This window comes from Rhinolophus sinicus, linkage group LG04, assembly GCF_036562045.2.
Source record: "Rhinolophus sinicus isolate RSC01 linkage group LG04, ASM3656204v1, whole genome shotgun sequence".
Taxonomy (NCBI): Eukaryota; Metazoa; Chordata; class Mammalia; order Chiroptera; family Rhinolophidae; genus Rhinolophus; species Rhinolophus sinicus.
This window is the reverse complement of record NC_133754.1, coordinates 72,006,540-72,024,746: the sequence shown is the minus strand read 5'-3', so window position 1 is coordinate 72,024,746 and position 18,207 is coordinate 72,006,540. Positions and strand designations below refer to the sequence as shown.

The 18,207-nt window shown below is 38.8% G+C and overlaps 1 protein-coding gene across 1 annotated transcript in view; it reads left to right on the top strand.

The window, feature by feature from the left end:
• MTMR7 (myotubularin related protein 7) overlaps window positions 1-18,207 on the top strand; it is a 92,719-nt gene that overhangs the window by 15,241 nt on the left and 59,271 nt on the right. The window contains exon 2 of the mRNA XM_019737955.2: window positions 17,715-17,837. Coding sequence (XP_019593514.2) covers window positions 17,715-17,837 — 123 coding nt within the window. The remainder of the gene's footprint in view (window positions 1-17,714; window positions 17,838-18,207) is intronic.

Genomic DNA, 18,207 nt, shown 5'->3' with positions numbered 1-18,207 from the left:
ATCCTTACCAGCATGTGGTGTTGTCAGTATTTTGGATTTTGGCCCTTCTAATAGGTGTGTGGTAGTATCTCATTGTTATTTTAATTTGTATTTCCCTGATGACAGGAAGAGTGTTTTTTCATATGCTTATTTGCTGTCTGTATGTCTTCTTTGGTGAGGTGTCTGTTGAAATCTTTGGCCCATTTTTTAAATTGGGTTGGTTTTACCAGAAATGTCTTTTGCAAACATTTTCTTCCAATCTGTGGCTTGTCTTTTCATTTTTTTTTTTTACAGTATCTTTCACACTGCAGAAGTTTTGAATTTTAATTGTCTAGTTTATCAATTCTTTCTTCCATAGATGGTGTCTTTGGTGTTTTATTTAAAAAGTCATTGTCAAACTCAAGATAGTCAAGATTTTTTTTTTTTTTTTTTTTTTTTTATGTTATAGTCTAGGCATTTGTTCATTTTCATTTAGGCTATCTCTCTTTTTATTGTTGAATTGTACATCTTTATATATTTTGGATAATAGATCCTTATCACATATATGACTTGCAAATATTTTATTCCATTCTGTGGGTTCTTTTTCTTTCTTTCGCTTTCTTGTCCTTTGAAACAAAAAGATTTTTAATTCTGATGAAGTACAATTGACCTACACTTGACCTATTTTTTCTTTGATTGCTTGTGCTTTAGGTGCCGTGCGCGCGCGTGCGCGCACGTGTGTGTCTGCATAAAACAAAAAAAAAATTGCCTAATCCAGGTCACAAAGATTTACACTGTTTAGGTCTTTGATCCATTTTGAGTTAACTTTTATATGTGGTAGAGGTCCAAATTCATTCATTTGCACATGGAATTCCATTTTTCCAGGCACTATTTATCAAAAAGACTTATTCCATTTAGTTTTCTTGGAACCCTTGTGCAAAATCAGTTCACTATAGTTACATGGACCATAGATGCATGGGTTTCTTACTAGACACTGGTTCTATTTTTTTGATCTCCATGTCTATTTTTAATGTGTACCACACAGTCTTTTTTTTAAAAAAAAACACCTCAATCACAGTTGATATTAAATATTATTTTATATTAATTTTAGGTGTACAGCATAGTGGTTAGACATTTATATAATTAATACAGTGATCCCCCTGATTAGTCTGGTACCCCCCTGGCACTATATATAGTTATTACCATGTTATTATATTCCCTATGCTTTACTTTACATCCCCATGACTATTTTGTAACTACCAATTTGTACTTTTTTTTTAAAGATTTTATTGGGGAAGGGGAACAGGACTTTTATTGGGGGAACAGTGTGCACTTCCAGGCCTTTTTTCCAAGTCAAGTTGTTGTCCTTTCCATCTTAGTTGTGGAGGGCGCAGCTCAGCTCCAGATCCAGTTGCCTTTTCTAGTTGCAGGGGGCACGTGCGCCCACCATCCCTTGCAGGAGTCAAACCAGCAACCTTGTGGTTGAGAGGACGCACTCCAACCAACTGAGCCATCCGGGAGCTAAGCAGCAGCTCAGCTCAAGGTGCCGTGTTCAATCTTAGTTGCAGGGGGCAGAGCCCACCATCCCTTGTGGGACTCGAGGAATTGAACTAGCAACCTTGTGGTTGAGAGCCCACTGGCCCATGTGGGAATCGAACCGGCATCCTTCGGAGTTAGGAGCATGGAGCTCTAACCGCCTGAGCCACTGGGCCGGCCCCCAATTTGTACTTCTTAACCTCTTCACCTTTTTTACCCTGTCCCCCAACCTCCCTCCCATCTGGCAACCATCAGCTTGTTCCCTGCATCTGTGAGTCTGTTTCTGTTTTGTTTGTTCATTTATTTTGTTCTATAGAGTCCACATATACTTGTAAGTGACATCATATGGTATTTGTCCTTCTCTGTCTGACTTATTTCACTTAGCATAATACCTGCCAGGTCCATCCATATTGTCACAGATGTGTACCCCACTGTCTCGATTATATAGCCAGGTATATGATCTTGATTGAGTCACTTGAGGTCTCTCAATGCATTGATTTCCTCAACTATCTCTTATTAGGAGGTTCAGTGAGAGAATACCTTTAAAGTACTTAACATTGCATTTAGTACATTTTAAAACTGTTTTTCTTTTTTATAATCTTTGCAAAAGGAGGTGGTCACATGTTTGTATGCTGATAGAACTGTGAAGTTTGAGAATAAAAAGAATTTGCTTAATCCAAACATTTCATTTGACTTACTTCCCCACTATACAGTAGATTTATTATTTTTTTTCTCTGAAGGCACTCTGCAAAGACTGGATTTTAGGAAAGGTGTCAAGTTTTGCTCAGAAAGCCTGCAGTGGCTTATATTCCTTACAGACAGCATCTGAGTGACATCACCCTGAACTCCTGAGGGACAGTCTTTTGGAGTGCACGTGTGAAGAAACTGAGAAATACACTTTGATTTGATTTTATTTTTTTAGTGGATAAGAGTAACATGGTAACATCTGTGCCACCAGTTAAGCTTTTGAAAGGGATACAATTAAGGGATTATATTATCGCCTTGAAACATTGGTGAGGAATGATAAAGGCATGAAACTGTAACCTCCTATGTTTGTCCACGTATTTACTTATTAGCAAATTTCAACATTTCCCATTGAACTTATATTAGTAACTGAGTGGGTTGGATTGTCACTTCTGTCAACATCTCCGCAAACAAAACAGTGTCTGGAATGCTTGTTTTCACAGAACAGATGGACATATATTTTCTCATCCATATTTAAAGCTTATTTTTATCGGTGTTTCCATTCTGAACAGGACAAGCTGTGAACTATGCATGAAATTAAACCTCTTGACCAAACACCCAGGATTCCGTGACTTTGCCCCATGTGATGGTTCATGTTTGTATTCTTATATTGTACTCAGAGGGAGTCCAAGAAGCTCATTTTGTATTTCTTAGGCCAGGAACAGTCTAAACTTTTTTTTTTTTTCTAGTGCCCTTTCCCCTGGTGGACAGCTAGTTGAAGCCTTTGGGAGTAAAAGTACTTCCCAGGACATAAACCCAACCCTTCCTCCCACAGCCACTTAAAATAGTTTAAAAATAACCCCTACTTAACATTTTGTGGCAGGCTTTGACAACTTTATGAAAATTGTATGTTTACTTTTCTCATCTTTTTCAAGAGGAGAAACACGATGTATCAGAGATTCCCGGAGACATAAATTTTATTGCCAAGCTATGACAAAAAGTTTCCTTCCTTAGGGCACATAGCAAAGTGCAAGCCATGCAGAAATTGCAGGTGCAGTTGACTTCCACATTGACGTGAGCTGTTCAACGAATTTGAGTAGTGGAGTATAGAAAGAGATTCTGCCTGCTTGAGCTAAGTGGGTAGATTCAGAGACACTAGCCATGCATTTATTCATTTACGTGTACCTTAAACAAATATTCCTTGAATGCTTCCTGTATGCCATGAACTCTTTTAGGCCTGGAGATCCAGTGGTGACAAAACAGACAGTGTCCCTAGTTTTATGGAACTTACATTGTAGGTAAGAATGAAACAATAAAAAATAACATTGCAGTGTTTTAAAATACTCTATATATGTTTTTTTTCCCTGGAAGCCAAGACCTTAGAAAAATCTTCCATTTTTAGAAGATCCATTTGCTAGATCCTGCTACCCTTCCCCCATGAACCTTCCAGATGCTCCCATGCTCCACAGAGAGAAAGCCACGTCCTAACATTGCGCTGGAAAGGCTCACCGCTCGCCCTGGCCTGCTGTAGCACCTCATCTCCTCTGCCTCCCCTCACAGACTCTGCTCTTGTAGACCCTTGAACATGCAGAAGCAGTTCCTGCTCAGGTCCTCTCATGTGTTGATCCCTTTGCCTGGAAGGCTCCTTTTCCAAAGTTCCTCGTGGTTGGCTCTCCCACTTACTTTGGTTCTCGACTGAAAGAGGCAGTCGTTGTATTAGAAAAGACGTTCCCTGGGCATGCTGAGGGCCGGACCTGCACACCCAACTACCTGTCCTGCTTTCATTTCCTTCCTAGCACCTTTTTGCATGTGTATATGCATTTTGTTTGTAACGTGCCTGTCTGTTTGTTTCCCATTCTCCTGTCCATCCATCCTCAGAGTGCAAGCTCCCTGTGAGCAGTGACTTTGTCTTGGCCACAGGTGGATCCCCAACACCCAGAACGTTCTGGGCCTGGTGCAGAGTAGATGTGCACAGTGACTATTACTTGACTGAATGAATCAAGGACCTGGTTTAATGTGACGTTGTGTCCAAGCTACAGTATCTTTCAACAGCCTTGTGTCTTATTCTTCTTTTGCCTCTTATTTTTTAATGTAAGGATGCTAATATTTTATTAATTCAAAAGACTTTATAAGAAAATATAAGTATGGCTTCCAATAAGAATGTTATACCTGCATTTGGTCCAAGCTCACAGATTTTAGTTTTGCAAGGGAAACCGGACTTTCAAATTAAAAACATTGTCACTAAAACTTTAATCCTTAAGGATTCCCACAAAGCATATGACAACTGACGGCACGAAAACACAATCTCACACAGTAGCTTGAAGTTCAGCTCTATGCTATTCTCTTTCACTGGCAGGACATTGGTATCTTGGAGTCTCAAATTTCCAAATAAAGAATGTTATGAAGAGCTAGGTATTCATATACAGCTAGCACACAAGGAACTGATGACCTAGAGCAAAGACAAACTAACCTTCTGGAAACTTCTCAGATTCTACACCAACTGGGCAACCTCTCCCCAGTGTGCAGACTAATTGAATTTTATTTTAAAACCTCAAATCTTGTTTAATGGTACAGCTTTTATTTTTACTTGCTGGCTTGTGTTCACAGCAGCTTTTAAAGACTGCTAGTTCAACTACCATGACATACTGTATTCCAGTTATGGAAAAAAAGTAAAGGTCTCAGTTCCATTTTAGGTACATGGCATTTAGTTTTCACTTCTGCAGATGAAATTATTATTATTATTATTTTTATCTGTGTTTCTTGTACTTGCTCCATCTTCCACAGTTGAATTTTACTAACCTTCTTGTCTGAGAATTCAAATTCAGTAGTAAAGCATTCCTGGTTAATCATACCTGATTCTGTCTACAAGCCCTCGTGTTGTTTATTTGTGTCATAGTGTTTGTTGTTCGTTTGCATTCACTGAACAGATATTTTAGCATATACATGTGCCAGGCGTTAGGATACAAAGATGGAAGAAAAATGTAGTACCTCTCCTTAAGGATCCCACAGTTGAAGGTTGTTATGTTGCTCCGAAGTCATTGCAATGGTTGTTGTTTCAGGAAGCCGCAAAGCAAAGGACTGTGTCTCCTATTTCCTTCTTCTGATGTAAGTTCTAATGCAAGTGTGGGCCTCGCATCGCTCATGGTTCTGCAGGGAATATTGGAAAGAAAAGAAGATCTGGTGCCTTCCTTGAGAATAGATGTTCTTGGAAACAATTAGAGTGGTAAAGTAAAAAGAACATGTAATAGGCAATGTAGGAAAAACGGGAAGTAAATAGTCATGACTGGAGGTGTCACAGAAATTCAAAGGGTAGAGAATAATCGCCAGGGACTGGAGTGGTCGAGGAGAGGTGGCATTAAGGAGGCAGTTCCTGAGAATTAGGCTGGAGGGAACAATTGTCCTGGGTGAGCGGATTAGTGACAGGGCACTAGTGCAGCCTTTCTTATTGGGCCTCAGAAGAGGCCTCCTCCGGTCGTTGTGTCTGCAAGACATTCTTCTTTATACTCTTTTCCCAGAATGGGACTGAGGGGAACCAGAGGCTGCACTGTAAGAGAAGAAGGAGAAAAATGTAGTGCCAATTATGGAGTCTGTCCTTGGGGGCTTGGAGCCCAGAGGTGAGGCATGGGATTGTGTAAATGAGCTGGAACCTGGCCTTGCCCTGGGTGGATGGGCCGTACCCCTTTGTCCTCTGGCACTGGTGCTTGCCAGAAGATGGTGGTGGGGGTGGGGGTGTGTGTACAGCTTGGTTCTCTTTGTGCCCAGGCTGTCTCCTCTCTTTGGACCAGTAGTAAGTTCCATTTGGCACAACCTGCCCTTGGAAAAATACTTTCCCATAGTTCCCAAATAGCTATAGAAGTAGGCAATTTACACTTTGCTGTTAGTGCCTTTGTCAAAAATATGTCAACTTCAGAAGCATTTTAGAATTTTAGAAATATATTTTTATAGGAAAACCATTATTGTAATAAAGCAAGGCTTTGACTTTCCATATTGCTTCATAGCAGGTCTTATTCTCCATTACTATTTTGTTTTTTTAAGTGACTACTTTTTTTTAACCAGCTATCTTGAAAAGGTCACTCCATACATTTATTCTTTGAGTAACAATGGGCCCCGTATCTGTTCTTCATTTATTTTCCTCTTAACATCTTTCTTCTTCTTTTTCTCTTATTTGTGCTTGTTGGAAATGGTATTTTTGGTTGAGGTTATTTTAAGGTGGTGTTGAAATAAGTCCTGGGACTGTCCTCTCGTTCAACAGCACATGTTCTTTGAAGCCTACACATCCAGGATCATCCTACCAAAATAAACTGTATGGGCCCCGTGCAAAGCTCTCAAGCGCCTGACTCTTTTTATTTACGACAGTTGGCTGCTGGCATAATGTTTATAGTTTCCTCTGAGCAAACATGGGCTCCCTTTTCTCTGCCTTTTCTAAGTGTTCCTAGCACTCTCGTTACTTAAGTAGCTATGGCTCTGTGTCATTATTTTAGCTTTATTATCCCTCTCAGGGCATTTTTTAAGTTTAGTTGAATGTCAGTCAAATCTACTGTTTTAACAATTGTATAGGTAGATGGAACTCAACAACCTGCTTGTTTATAGGCATTCAAGGTGATCTGAGATCATCAAGATATTTATTTTCTTCACCTTGATAAAAATATCCTTATCTGTATAGGAAATTTGAGTGATTTGATTCTTCTTTTAAAAGCAAATTTTGCAAAGCTTACAGTTTTCAAAGAGTGTAACCTTATTAGAATTAGTTCAAAATTTGCAGATGGCTCAAAAACTATAGAAATATGTGTATTAAGTACTCTATTTCCAATGTGGAGAAAGGACTTAAATTTTCCAGCAAATTGGGAAATACATACATTCTTTACTTTGGAGGCTAACACACTAAATATCCTTCTAACATGCATACAATCCCAGGATCTTTATTCATTTTCAGTGTTCTTTTGTGCAAGCGCATAACAAAATGGTCTGGATGAACCCATCCTTCCTTTTTCAAAAGCCTTACTTGTAAAAATGAGATCAAGATTTCTAGGATGAATTTTTATATCAATATTTACTCCTGGGTCTGTCTGAACGGATTATGAGTCTGTTTCAAACTGGGTTTTAATCTTTCTAAATCTGAACCCTCCTACTTCAGTTACCCAGGCTGAAGCTGGCTCTGTCCAGAGAAAAGGACTTGAACTGAGGGGTGGCAGCTGTCTAATATTCATATGGTTCTTTTGCAGGTACCTTGCTTTGTATTACATCTGACTGTATTAAGTATGTTTTACACAAATTTAGCTTCATAGAAGGATAAATTTTTAAAAGAGTTATTTTTTTCAGGCAGCTTGAAAATAGGATTATTTGCGTGCAGTTTCAGTGTATGTATCCCATGAGTATTTGTCTCTGTTATATTAACAATGTGGGTTTTATGAAGGGCAGAATCTTGTCAGTATTTCTTCTGGTTGCATATCATATATTTTCTTGGATTATGCTTTGTGATTCTTACCCTTTCCTCAGTTCTACTCCAATATCTGACCTCTGAATAAAATGGTCCTGGGAAAATACTTTCATTGGTTTTATAGTTTTAAACAGATTAAATCCGCCTTTTGGGAGAAGGATTGTTGGTTGCCTGATTTTTCTACCAATAGCTGGGATAGAAACCTCCAGAAGCTTCATGACTACCCCGTTTTACTTGTTTAAGCAATTTTATTTAAGTAGAAAAAAAGTGCTTTTTAAAATTTTTTCCTTTTAATTATTTTTGCAAACAAGTTTATTATGTAACATTTTATAATATGATTTTATTTTCCCAGTTTTATTGAGCTGTATTAGTTCAACGTGTGTACAATGTAATGATTTGATATATGTATATATGAGTATTGCAAAATTATCACCACAATAAGTTTAGCTAATATCCATCATCTCACATAGCAAATTATTTTTTCTCTTCTGATGAGAACTTTGAAGATGTACTTTCTTAATAGCTTTCAGATATATAATACAATATTGAAACTGCTTCTTTTTAAATTGGAAAAATCAAACGCTTTTCCCCCCCTGCTATTCTAAGAGATTATAACAATTCTAATTGTCTGACGAATTTTTGATTGCTTTACTTCTTCTTCTTCTCTGCCAAGGTACTTTGCAACTATAATTGGGCAGTCCATCTTTCTAGCATACTCTGTCATTCCCACTACTTTAACAGGGGAAATGAAATCACAGACATGAGGTGATCATTCAGTGGCAGCAATAGTTAAATCTCTGAAGTCTTTTTGTAGATTTGTTTATCAATAATTACCGTTTATCAGCAATTACTGAGATGTACACCTTTTCTCTTTTTTTCTTGCACGTGCAGTTAGTTACTCGTAGGTGGAATCATTCATTCATTGTCCAGGAGCTATGGGTAGAAACTTAAAATATCTTACTTAGCAACACAGGGACACCTACCATAAATAAGACCACTCGGAATTTCTAATGGGGTGGATGTTTCTATAATTAATGCATGGGAGAACCACGTGATTCCTGAAGTGGTTCTCCCCGTGCTGCAGGGCCTTGCACCTTCTGACCTAAAACAAAATGGTGCACATTGGAAGACTCTGGCCAGCTAGTCCTGGGAAACCAGACTCTTCAAGGCTGACTTCCATACCAGAGGGGTCTGGTCCTCCAGACAAGATGAAATGAATAGGCAGGGAGTTAAAATGCCCCACTAAGCTTCTCTATATCGAATTATCAATACTTTTCGTTTTAGATAGATATTTTTCCTTGTCAACCGTAATTACTGTCTAACTGAAATTTAGGAAAAATGGAGGACAGGCCTTGAGTCATGGTGCCTTTCCTTAAAACTCCAATATTAAGCCTGAAAGGAAGAGGTAAACCTCAGGGAGGTCCAGGGAAGCAGATGTGGGAGGCAGACACTTCTGGCTCTGCCACTTTCTAGCTGTGAGAACTTGCTCCATTGATTTATTCTTCATGCACTTCTATTTTTTTATTTGTAAAATTGAATAACTATGTCTTCCTTCCAGCTTGGGTTAGAAATAGTATATGGACAATACCTGACACTCAGGAGTTGCTCAGGAAAAGGTTGTGAGTATTGTTACTATTATTACCCTTCCTTCTTTTGCCCCATCTGCTCAAGGGAGAAGTTGAAAGGAATCTGCCGCTATTGTGCTTCCTTCTTTACCATCAGCTTTTCTGGAAAGCTCGTCCTGGGTGGGCCTGATTAGTAGTGAGGGCGTGAGGGAGTGGGCACTGCTTAAAGCCAGAACAGCCTCCACACCCAAGACTGGATACCGAAGGATGGCTCCCCTCTCTGGGAGCTTCACCAGTGGAACCCCCACCACTGTCTCCTCATCACCGTGCTAACCACTGCACAATGTAATGGGCCTACATTAATAGTGTGCATTTCAAACTGCCATATTCATGCACATTTCTGTGTTGTACGTCTTCACATTTTGTGGCTCATGTGATGTGTTCTGCTTATAACGGAAGAACACTTTAGGAAAAATGGACTCTGTCTTTACTTTTAACTTCTCATTATTGTGATTGTCTCAAGGTTGGTTTCTGAATAAGTTCTCCTTGTCACTTAGCCACTTTCTGATGAGTGGTGTGGAATTTTGATGGGTGGGCACTAAGGAGCCAAATTGGTCTCTATGTCATGTAGCCTGAACATCACCATTAAAAATTATATATATAAAAAATAGATGGATGGCTAGATAGATAGATTTGAACATATGTTTTCAGAAACCAGGTTGGTATTCTGAAGTAAACATTTATTTCACATCATGTTTTCTTTCAGTTTATCTTAAAGAATATGATGAGCATTAAGATGAAATATAATGCTTTTAAAAAGATGCAATCTGATGTCATTTGTTAAAGAAAGGCAACGAAAATACTATCTTTTAAATACTACAGTAATGAAGATTCATGCAGACTTGAAACCAAGTGATAATTATCAGAGGTGAATAACTCAGGAAGTCTTAATAAGTAGTCTAGGATTTCTAGGCAGTGATTTCCTAATACTCCAAAAGAAGGGAAGAGGAGGATAACTTCAGTGAGAGAAGGGAACCTGGAGACTGAAAACAAGCCAGTGTGGCCCAGGCAGCTTCTCTCCAGGCTGGTGGGTGGTATAGCATGGGCGTGGCGTGTTCATCTTTCTCCACTGGGCCTCTAACACTGGGTATCACTGCAGCCTCTGAGCTAATTGTAGAGACTGTTGCAGCATCTGTTTTTGCTGGGTCTGGTGCTTCCTTTCCTCAGGAAATCGCAAGAGTTTTGTTGGTCAACCACATTACTGAGTGGCTGAATTTCTGGACAATTTAATATTGAGGCATTATTGTGTATATTTCCACCGTTGCTGTTTTGTGTGCTTAGAAACTTTTCTATATGGTACCACTGAGTTAGAACATCAGCCTGCCAGGATAGAGAAAGACATTCAATCCCCAGTAGGGCCTTCAGAGAAGTCAACACCCAGAGATAGTAACTCAGCTGCCGGCCCCTCATAGTTCAGTTTCAAAATCAGAATCAGAACCGGGGCTCAGGCCTTCTGACTCACAAATACTTTACTTTTCATGTTGGTAGAATTAGGAAATGTCATGATACCAGATTTAGCATGACAAACTATTTTCTTAGCTGCTTTTCTTAGATTAGAACATAAACTTGTCTTCGGTTTTGGCTGCTGTAGACATTTTGATTTCTCCCTGTTCAACAACCTCTGGATCTCTTTCCCCCAAATGGCAGTGACCTACAGCCTAATTTGTATGATATTGAATGTCTTTGGCCCAAGCAAAGCTGGTGGCCAGGGCCATTCGTTTTTTCTGTCCTTTTCAAGAAAAGGTAACCCTACATTCAACTTTGGGCTTCTTGTCCTGCAGAACAGCTTTACTTTTATAGATAGTCTGAGATGATTCTGGAACCCCAAATGTTCAACAGTCCAGTATTCGGCCTGCAGGAGAGAAAGTAAAGGCTCATATTCTATGAAGGTTGCAATTAGAAGGTGGCGTGATGGGGAATTGCTAAGAGAGGCTCCATCTCTTGGTGATTTACAGGGCCCTCCTGATTCTAGGCAGCGAGGGAAGGATCAAGTTGGACTCGTGTTCCTCAGCGGGGTATCCCATTTCAGGCCTGGCACTGCTATGGTGGGGCCCGGTATTTTCTCTGAAGCTTTTCAGCCTTGGCCTAAAAAAGCTGACAAAACCTTTTTTTCTTTTTCCTCAATCTAACCCCAACTAAGCAGGGATGGGAATGAAAAGGCTATTAAACTGGGGCACAGTGTTTTCCATTGAATCTGTATGATTCTCGAGGAAGACAAAACCTTTGTCCTCACATAGTGTCACACATAGACGTGTTGTTGAATGGCATTGGATGTTCGGTGTTCTCACTTTGATGAGTCCTGAGAGTCCGGGATGTCACCTCGGCCAGAGTGTAGGCCCTTGCACCCCGTTCCCGGGCTTTCTGTCTTTGAGTTTATCTCAAAGTATATTCTGAAAGGGGTTTGTGAATTTAGTTTTACGGTATGATTTTGCCTCAAAGCATTCTATTTTCAAATACTAATTTCATGCATAAAGTTGTTTAAAATAATTGTGAGTTGATTATCCTAAACATATTAATTTTGAATGACAGGACTAACGTGACCTCACAGGCATTCACCAGTGCTCACTGCCTGGGTAAGCAATGAGCTTGGGCTTTGGGGTTCTGCAGACCTTAGCTCCAGGTTGGAGAAACGTGTCAGGTCTCTAAACATAACTGTGAAATGGGGAGTGTTTAAGGACTTCACCCCTGGGGTATTACAGGGATTCACTGAGGTCCAATATGCAAAGTGATAGATAGCATCGTGCATGGCATAGAGTATGTAGTCTAAAAAATATTTGTAATTGTTTTTATTTTTATTTTGGTAGTTTTTGCATAAACCAAGTGACAGCTGCGACTGGCCCGTTCCATGAGATATGGATAAAGTTATTTTGAACACCTTCATTCTACTCCCTTCAGAAGTCCAAAGCTCGTTCTCCCCAATCAGAATTTCTGCCAACTCCTTTGTTGGTTTGCATTTCCATAGTCACCTCTGACATAATATGCCTGAATTCGTTCCGGTTACAGATTGTTTCAGCATATGTTTCTGCATCTCTGTTCCATGACACAGCTGTGCAGATTTAGAACCCTCCTCTTACTTAATTACACAGCCCTCTCTAGCGCATCAAGGCATTATGGTACAGAGCCAATTCCCCTGAAGATTTGGGGCAAAGGGAAGGTTCATAAAGCAGAAGACTGAGATTAGGTTCTTTCTCCCCTTCCCTGGGGTTATTGCACCTGGCACTTCACTACCAAATCCAACAACGCTTAAAATGAGGTGTAAATTTTTCTAAAATACACCAAAAAATGAACAGTGCTTGTTTTGGATTATGGGACTAGGAGTGATTTTCTTTTTTTCCTTTTATATTTCTGAATCTTAAAACCTTACATAAAGAAGTATATGTTTCATAATTTTTAAAAAGACCGGTTTTTAAAGCTAGGGTACAAAGCTCCATAAGATCGGAGAGACCAACATAAGCAGGATAAGTCCTTTCCCAGTGGTCCTCATCTCTTTTTTCTAATCCTTTAAAACGTTGTTTCTCACAAATTCCTCCTAATGGGAGTTATTTTTTTTTTCCTGTGTGAATCACAATTTGAGATGCCCCCTCATTGGCAAGACTAATAGGCTTCTTTCTTGAAAATATCTTGACATGTCAGTTGCTTCTGGAAAGCTCTTTGTATGCTTTGGCTCTTTGCTGCTCTGGGATGGAGTTTGAGTGGCCAGGCTGTCCCCCTCTGGCTTCGGCCCAATCCCACCCTTCCTTCTGCAGCAGTAGAACCTCTACTTTCTCAGCTCTCATGAGCGCACGTCTCCAGCTTCTGTGTTATGGCTTCTGATGCCCGTGCTCCCAGGACCACTCCTGCTAAAGCCACCAGCATCTTTCACACTCCTGAATTCAATGGGCATTTTAAAGTTCTTCTCTTACTTGATGTCTCAGCAGTGTATGACACAAGCACCCTTTCTCTCTTAAACCACTGAGTCTGCACACCTTCCCTAATGAGTCTGCACACCTTCCCTTAACAGTACACTCTCCTGATGTTCCTCTTAATTGACCATTCCTTCCTAGTTTGCTTTGCTGATGCCTTTTCTTCCATCCAACCTTTAAATGTTGGATTTCCTCAGATCTCTTCTCTTCTCACTCTGCATGCTCTCCCCAGGTAACTAACCTCTTTAGGTCTCATTGTTTCAGATTTCATTTATATGCCAATGACTACAAACTTAACTGTATTGCAGCAAATCTAAAACATTAGTGATTGTAAGATGCACCAAGATTTTATGTACCACAAAGAAAGACAAAAACACTGCCAATTAAATGACACAATGGTGTCTTACCATATTAATCATAAGATGCATTCCATTTTCAGAAATAAAAAATGTACACCCAGGACATAAAAAATGTACTCCCCCAAATTAATAATATACTATAATGTGTTTTGCATAGATGAGCTGCCTTTTGCAGAGCGTGAATACCTGCTTTGTCTTAAGTATGGTGTTCCTAGGAACGTGCAAATGAGTTGAAATAACTCTGTCTAGAGAAACTGGTAGTTTCCTAAGACTCGTATCTCTCCAAGTATGAAAGAAACCTTACTACCATATGGTTTATCATATGTGTTAATGAGGTGGAATTAATCTAGCCAAACAATGAGGCAGAATTATTAAACCAGTGGGTCTTTAAGATGGTGCCAAAACTCTTGAGATTTATTTCATTTTATCTAGATTTGATGACTAGAGTCACCGTCAAGAATGTTCTGGCTATCTTAGCATGAACTGCAACAGCATCCAAAGTTAACAAGAAGACCTGGAAAAATCTCATTATTACTCTAATCTACCACCATCTGTGAACCTTGTTCAGTTCCACTGAGGTTTTCTAAAAACAATCGAAGTGGTAGGGCTTCCTTCACTTCTATAGGGAGAATTATCCATAGTAAATATTTTAAAGACTTCTTTAAAGGTTAAGAAATCTATTATAATTATTGATAACATAGGACTAATGTAAAAAAGCAAATATTTATCCAAATACATATTAAAAAGACATAACGTTTGTTCCTGATTTTCAAAAGTCAAAACTCTTAGTAAACTAATAAGTCACTTCCATAATGTGATTTTAAAAAATTGTCAGCATCAAGCCCAGTGGTAAATATTGGAAGCAGGTGCATATGAAAAGATGCTCAACATCATTAGCCATCAGGGAAATGCAAATCAAAGTCACAATGAAATAACATCTCACATCTAGTAGGATGGTTGTAAAAGGAGATTATCACAAGTATTCGCAAAGATATGGAAAAACTGGAACCCTCATACAATGGTGATGGGAATATAAAGTGGTATAGCCACTTTGGAAAATAGTCTGGGAGTGTCTAAAAAGGTTTAACAAAGAGTTACCATCTGACCCAGCAATTCCATTCCTTGGTGTATATGTATGCACCAGGTCACACAATTAAATTCGTGAACTCATCCTAGAAAAAATGCTACATACCTCATTGTTGAATATCATTATGGTCACCTTCGAAGTACTCCCCTTGGGAATCTATTCACTGACGCCAGTGCCTAGTCCACCCTTCAAAGCAATTTTGGAATTCTTTTTCTGAAATGGCCATCAGAGCTGCCATCGTATTACACTTGATGTCCTGAATATCATCAAAATGTCTTCCTTTCAATACTTCCTTTATCTTCAGGTAAAGAAAGAAGTCATTGGGGGCCAGATCAGGTGAGTAGAGAGGGTGTTCCAATACAGCTACTTGTTTACTGGCTAAAAACTCCCTTACAGACAGTGCTGTAGGAGCTGATGCATTGTTGTGATGCAAGAGCCATGAATTGTTGGTGAAAAGTTCAGATCGTCTAACTGTTTCACACAGCCTTTTCAGCACTTCCAAATAGTAAACTTGGTTAACTGTTTATCCAGTTGGTACAAATTCATAAAAGACAATTAGCAACATCGTTGCAGTAAGTTCACGAACTTCATTGTCAGACGTTGTATATCCAAGAGAAATGAATACCCATGTCATCACAAACACTTGTACAAGAATGTTCATAGCAGCATTGTTGACTGTAGCAAAAAAGTAGACGTAACCCAAATGTCCATCAACTAACAGATGGATAAATAAAATGTGGTGTATACATATAATGGAATATTATTTGGCAATAAAAAGAAATGGAGTACTGATAAAATCTCCAATGGATTAACTTGAAACATAGATTGAAAACATGCTACTAATTGAAAGAAACCAGTCACAAAGTGCAATATATTATATGATTCTGTTTATATGAAATGTCCAGAATAGTCAAATCCACAGAGACAAAAAGTAGATTGTTGGTTGCCTAGTGCTGAGGTGGTTGGAGGAGAAATGAGGGGTGACTGCTAATGGATACAGTGTTTCTTTTTGCGGTGATAAAAAATGTTTTAAAATTGATCCTGATAATGGTTGCACAGCGATGATATGCACAGAGCTTAATGGTACTTAAAACCATTGAATAGTACACTTTAAATGGGTGAATTGTATGGTATATGAATTATAGCTCAATAAAACTGTTATTGGAAAAAATAAACAAAAACAACATGAGTGACTGACTGCTGTTAGCACTGTTGCTTACTGTTACTCTGAATGCCCTGTTTCTCCAAAAATAAGACCTAGCCGGACAATCAGCTCTAATGTGTCTTTTGGAGCAAAAATTAATATAAGTCCCGGTCTTATATCTGATGATATAAGACCGGGTCTTATATTATAGTAAAATAAGACCGGGTCTTACATTAATTTTTGCTCCAAAAGACTCATTAGAGCTGATTGTCCGGCTAGGTCTTATATTCGGGGAAACACGGTGTCATTGACCAAAGGGAAAAAAGAGGTATAAAAACTAGAAAGGAAGAGACAAATTATTACAGAAAATATTCCTCTCAGAACATCCATGAGATTTGTTTGAAAAAATTATTAGAATCAGTTTGGTAAAGAGGGAGTTATAAAACACACACAAAAATTAGGCCATAGGCTACTATCCTTACTATATAAACAGTTCTTATGAATATATAAGAAGTGATGATTGCCTAGTAGGAAAGTAAACCAATGATATGAAGATGATTTCAAAAAGAGACAGTGAACAACCTTATGAAAGAATGTGGAGCACATCAGTAACAAACGAAATACTTTTTTCAAACCGTAAGCTGATAGGTTAAGGACACTGTTCTTGAATGGACATCTTAAACTTACATAGCCATTCATAACATACAAGTCCTCAGGAATTATACAACCACGCCAGAGTGAATGGTATGACTAAGGAAAATATTTTAAATACCTAATCTTTTATTTACCTCGTTATATCCCTGGAAATGGGGAAGAAATGGGATGGCATCCTTATGTGCTCTTTTCCGAAGGCTGGTTTGGTTCAAAGGCCTGGGAGGAGACTGAGGCTTTGGGTGTCTTGAGTGCTGTTTGCCCTTGGAGTTGTCCTGAGGAGTGCTCATCAGGTCCGCTACCCACCTAGGTCTTCCCTGGAGCCGTTGAGAAGCTGCGGGCTCTCCAGTTACACCAGGGCCACAGCTTCTACATTAGGCTAAAGAATGGAACAAATACAATTCACTAATTACTCAGCTGCCTCATGGAAGCAAGAAAGCATCCTGACTTGAGGGATGAGGGTTGAGCCAGTGTCTGTAGGTGGTTGCTCCTTGGCAGTAGTAGCAAGAAGCATTGCTGAGCATTCCATCATTACGCTCATGTTCATCTAGCTCTGCCGTATTAGTCAGCATTGCTTCAGTTTTCACTTGCCCAGTTGAGATTGTCTTGTCATTCCTATTACATTTCCATCCCAGTGCACATAACCTTGCAACTGCTTTGCATACAAAAGTTGTGTGCTTGATAAAAATTGTTTCCAGAAATCTCTCCTAACAGTTCAAATTCGCTCTGTGGTGAGGCTTCCATTTATTAGAGGGATTTAATTATAAATGAATGTGAGCATCTTAATTTGGGAGGTTTTCCTTGTAAACATGCAGGACATTTCTCTGACACTTTTTGCTCCCAGATGTGTATTTATTAATACATTTCATGCTTGTTTATGTGGAAGCAGACAACCTTGAGACCATTTTTACAACTGAGAGACACATACACGTAGACAAATATATGCTTTCTTTTTAATTGAGAACTTCATACTTGGTTATTATGTAAACTCAGAACTTCAATGCCCACACGCTTCCTGCCTTAAATTAGAATTATGTAATTACAGTGAAATAAAAATGCCGACCTATTTAAAATACAGAAAGGGTATCCTTAACGAATAGGGTTTATAAATCTTTTGTGGTACATTTAATGGTATATTTAAGTAATGGGTGAATTTTTATCTTTTGATATACAGAATCATATTCTAAGATCTCAGTAAGGGGCAAATTTTGTTTGTTATTGGGGAAATTCTCAAAATTATATTTTGGATTAAGTACAAGATTACCTGCTTATTATTTACTTTTGTGCCTACCTATTGTGCATTAGTGTAACTGTCAAACTGATTTCTCTAGGTTGAAAATGTCCGCTTGGTAGATCGAATATCTTCTAAAAAAGCAGCCCTAGGTACTTTGTATTTGACGGCTACTCATGTCATATTCGTGGAAAATGCAACTGACACAAGAAAAGAAACATGGGTATGCATTCCTTCTTTTGAACTTTGCACGTTTTCTATTGTTTGAAATAAAAAGTTTGAGCCTCCATTCTTCTGTTTGCCCTCAGGGTGCAGGGAGTGGGTGTTTGGTGTTTGCATGTTCAGAGGACTGCTTCTGGAATGTGACCTCTGCCTTTTTCTGTACAGAGTCAAATCTCCTTGATCTGCTTATTCATTTTAAACACCAATTATTTGACCATCTTCAAAGATAGAAATAGCCAGTGCTTCACATCAAAGCTGACAAGCAGTGATTCAATAATGTCAGTATTCCAGATACAGTCGTTTTACTGTATTGTCTCCATTTTTCTGATAATTTAAAAATAAAAAAAAGAAAAGGAAAGCTATGGAAGAGC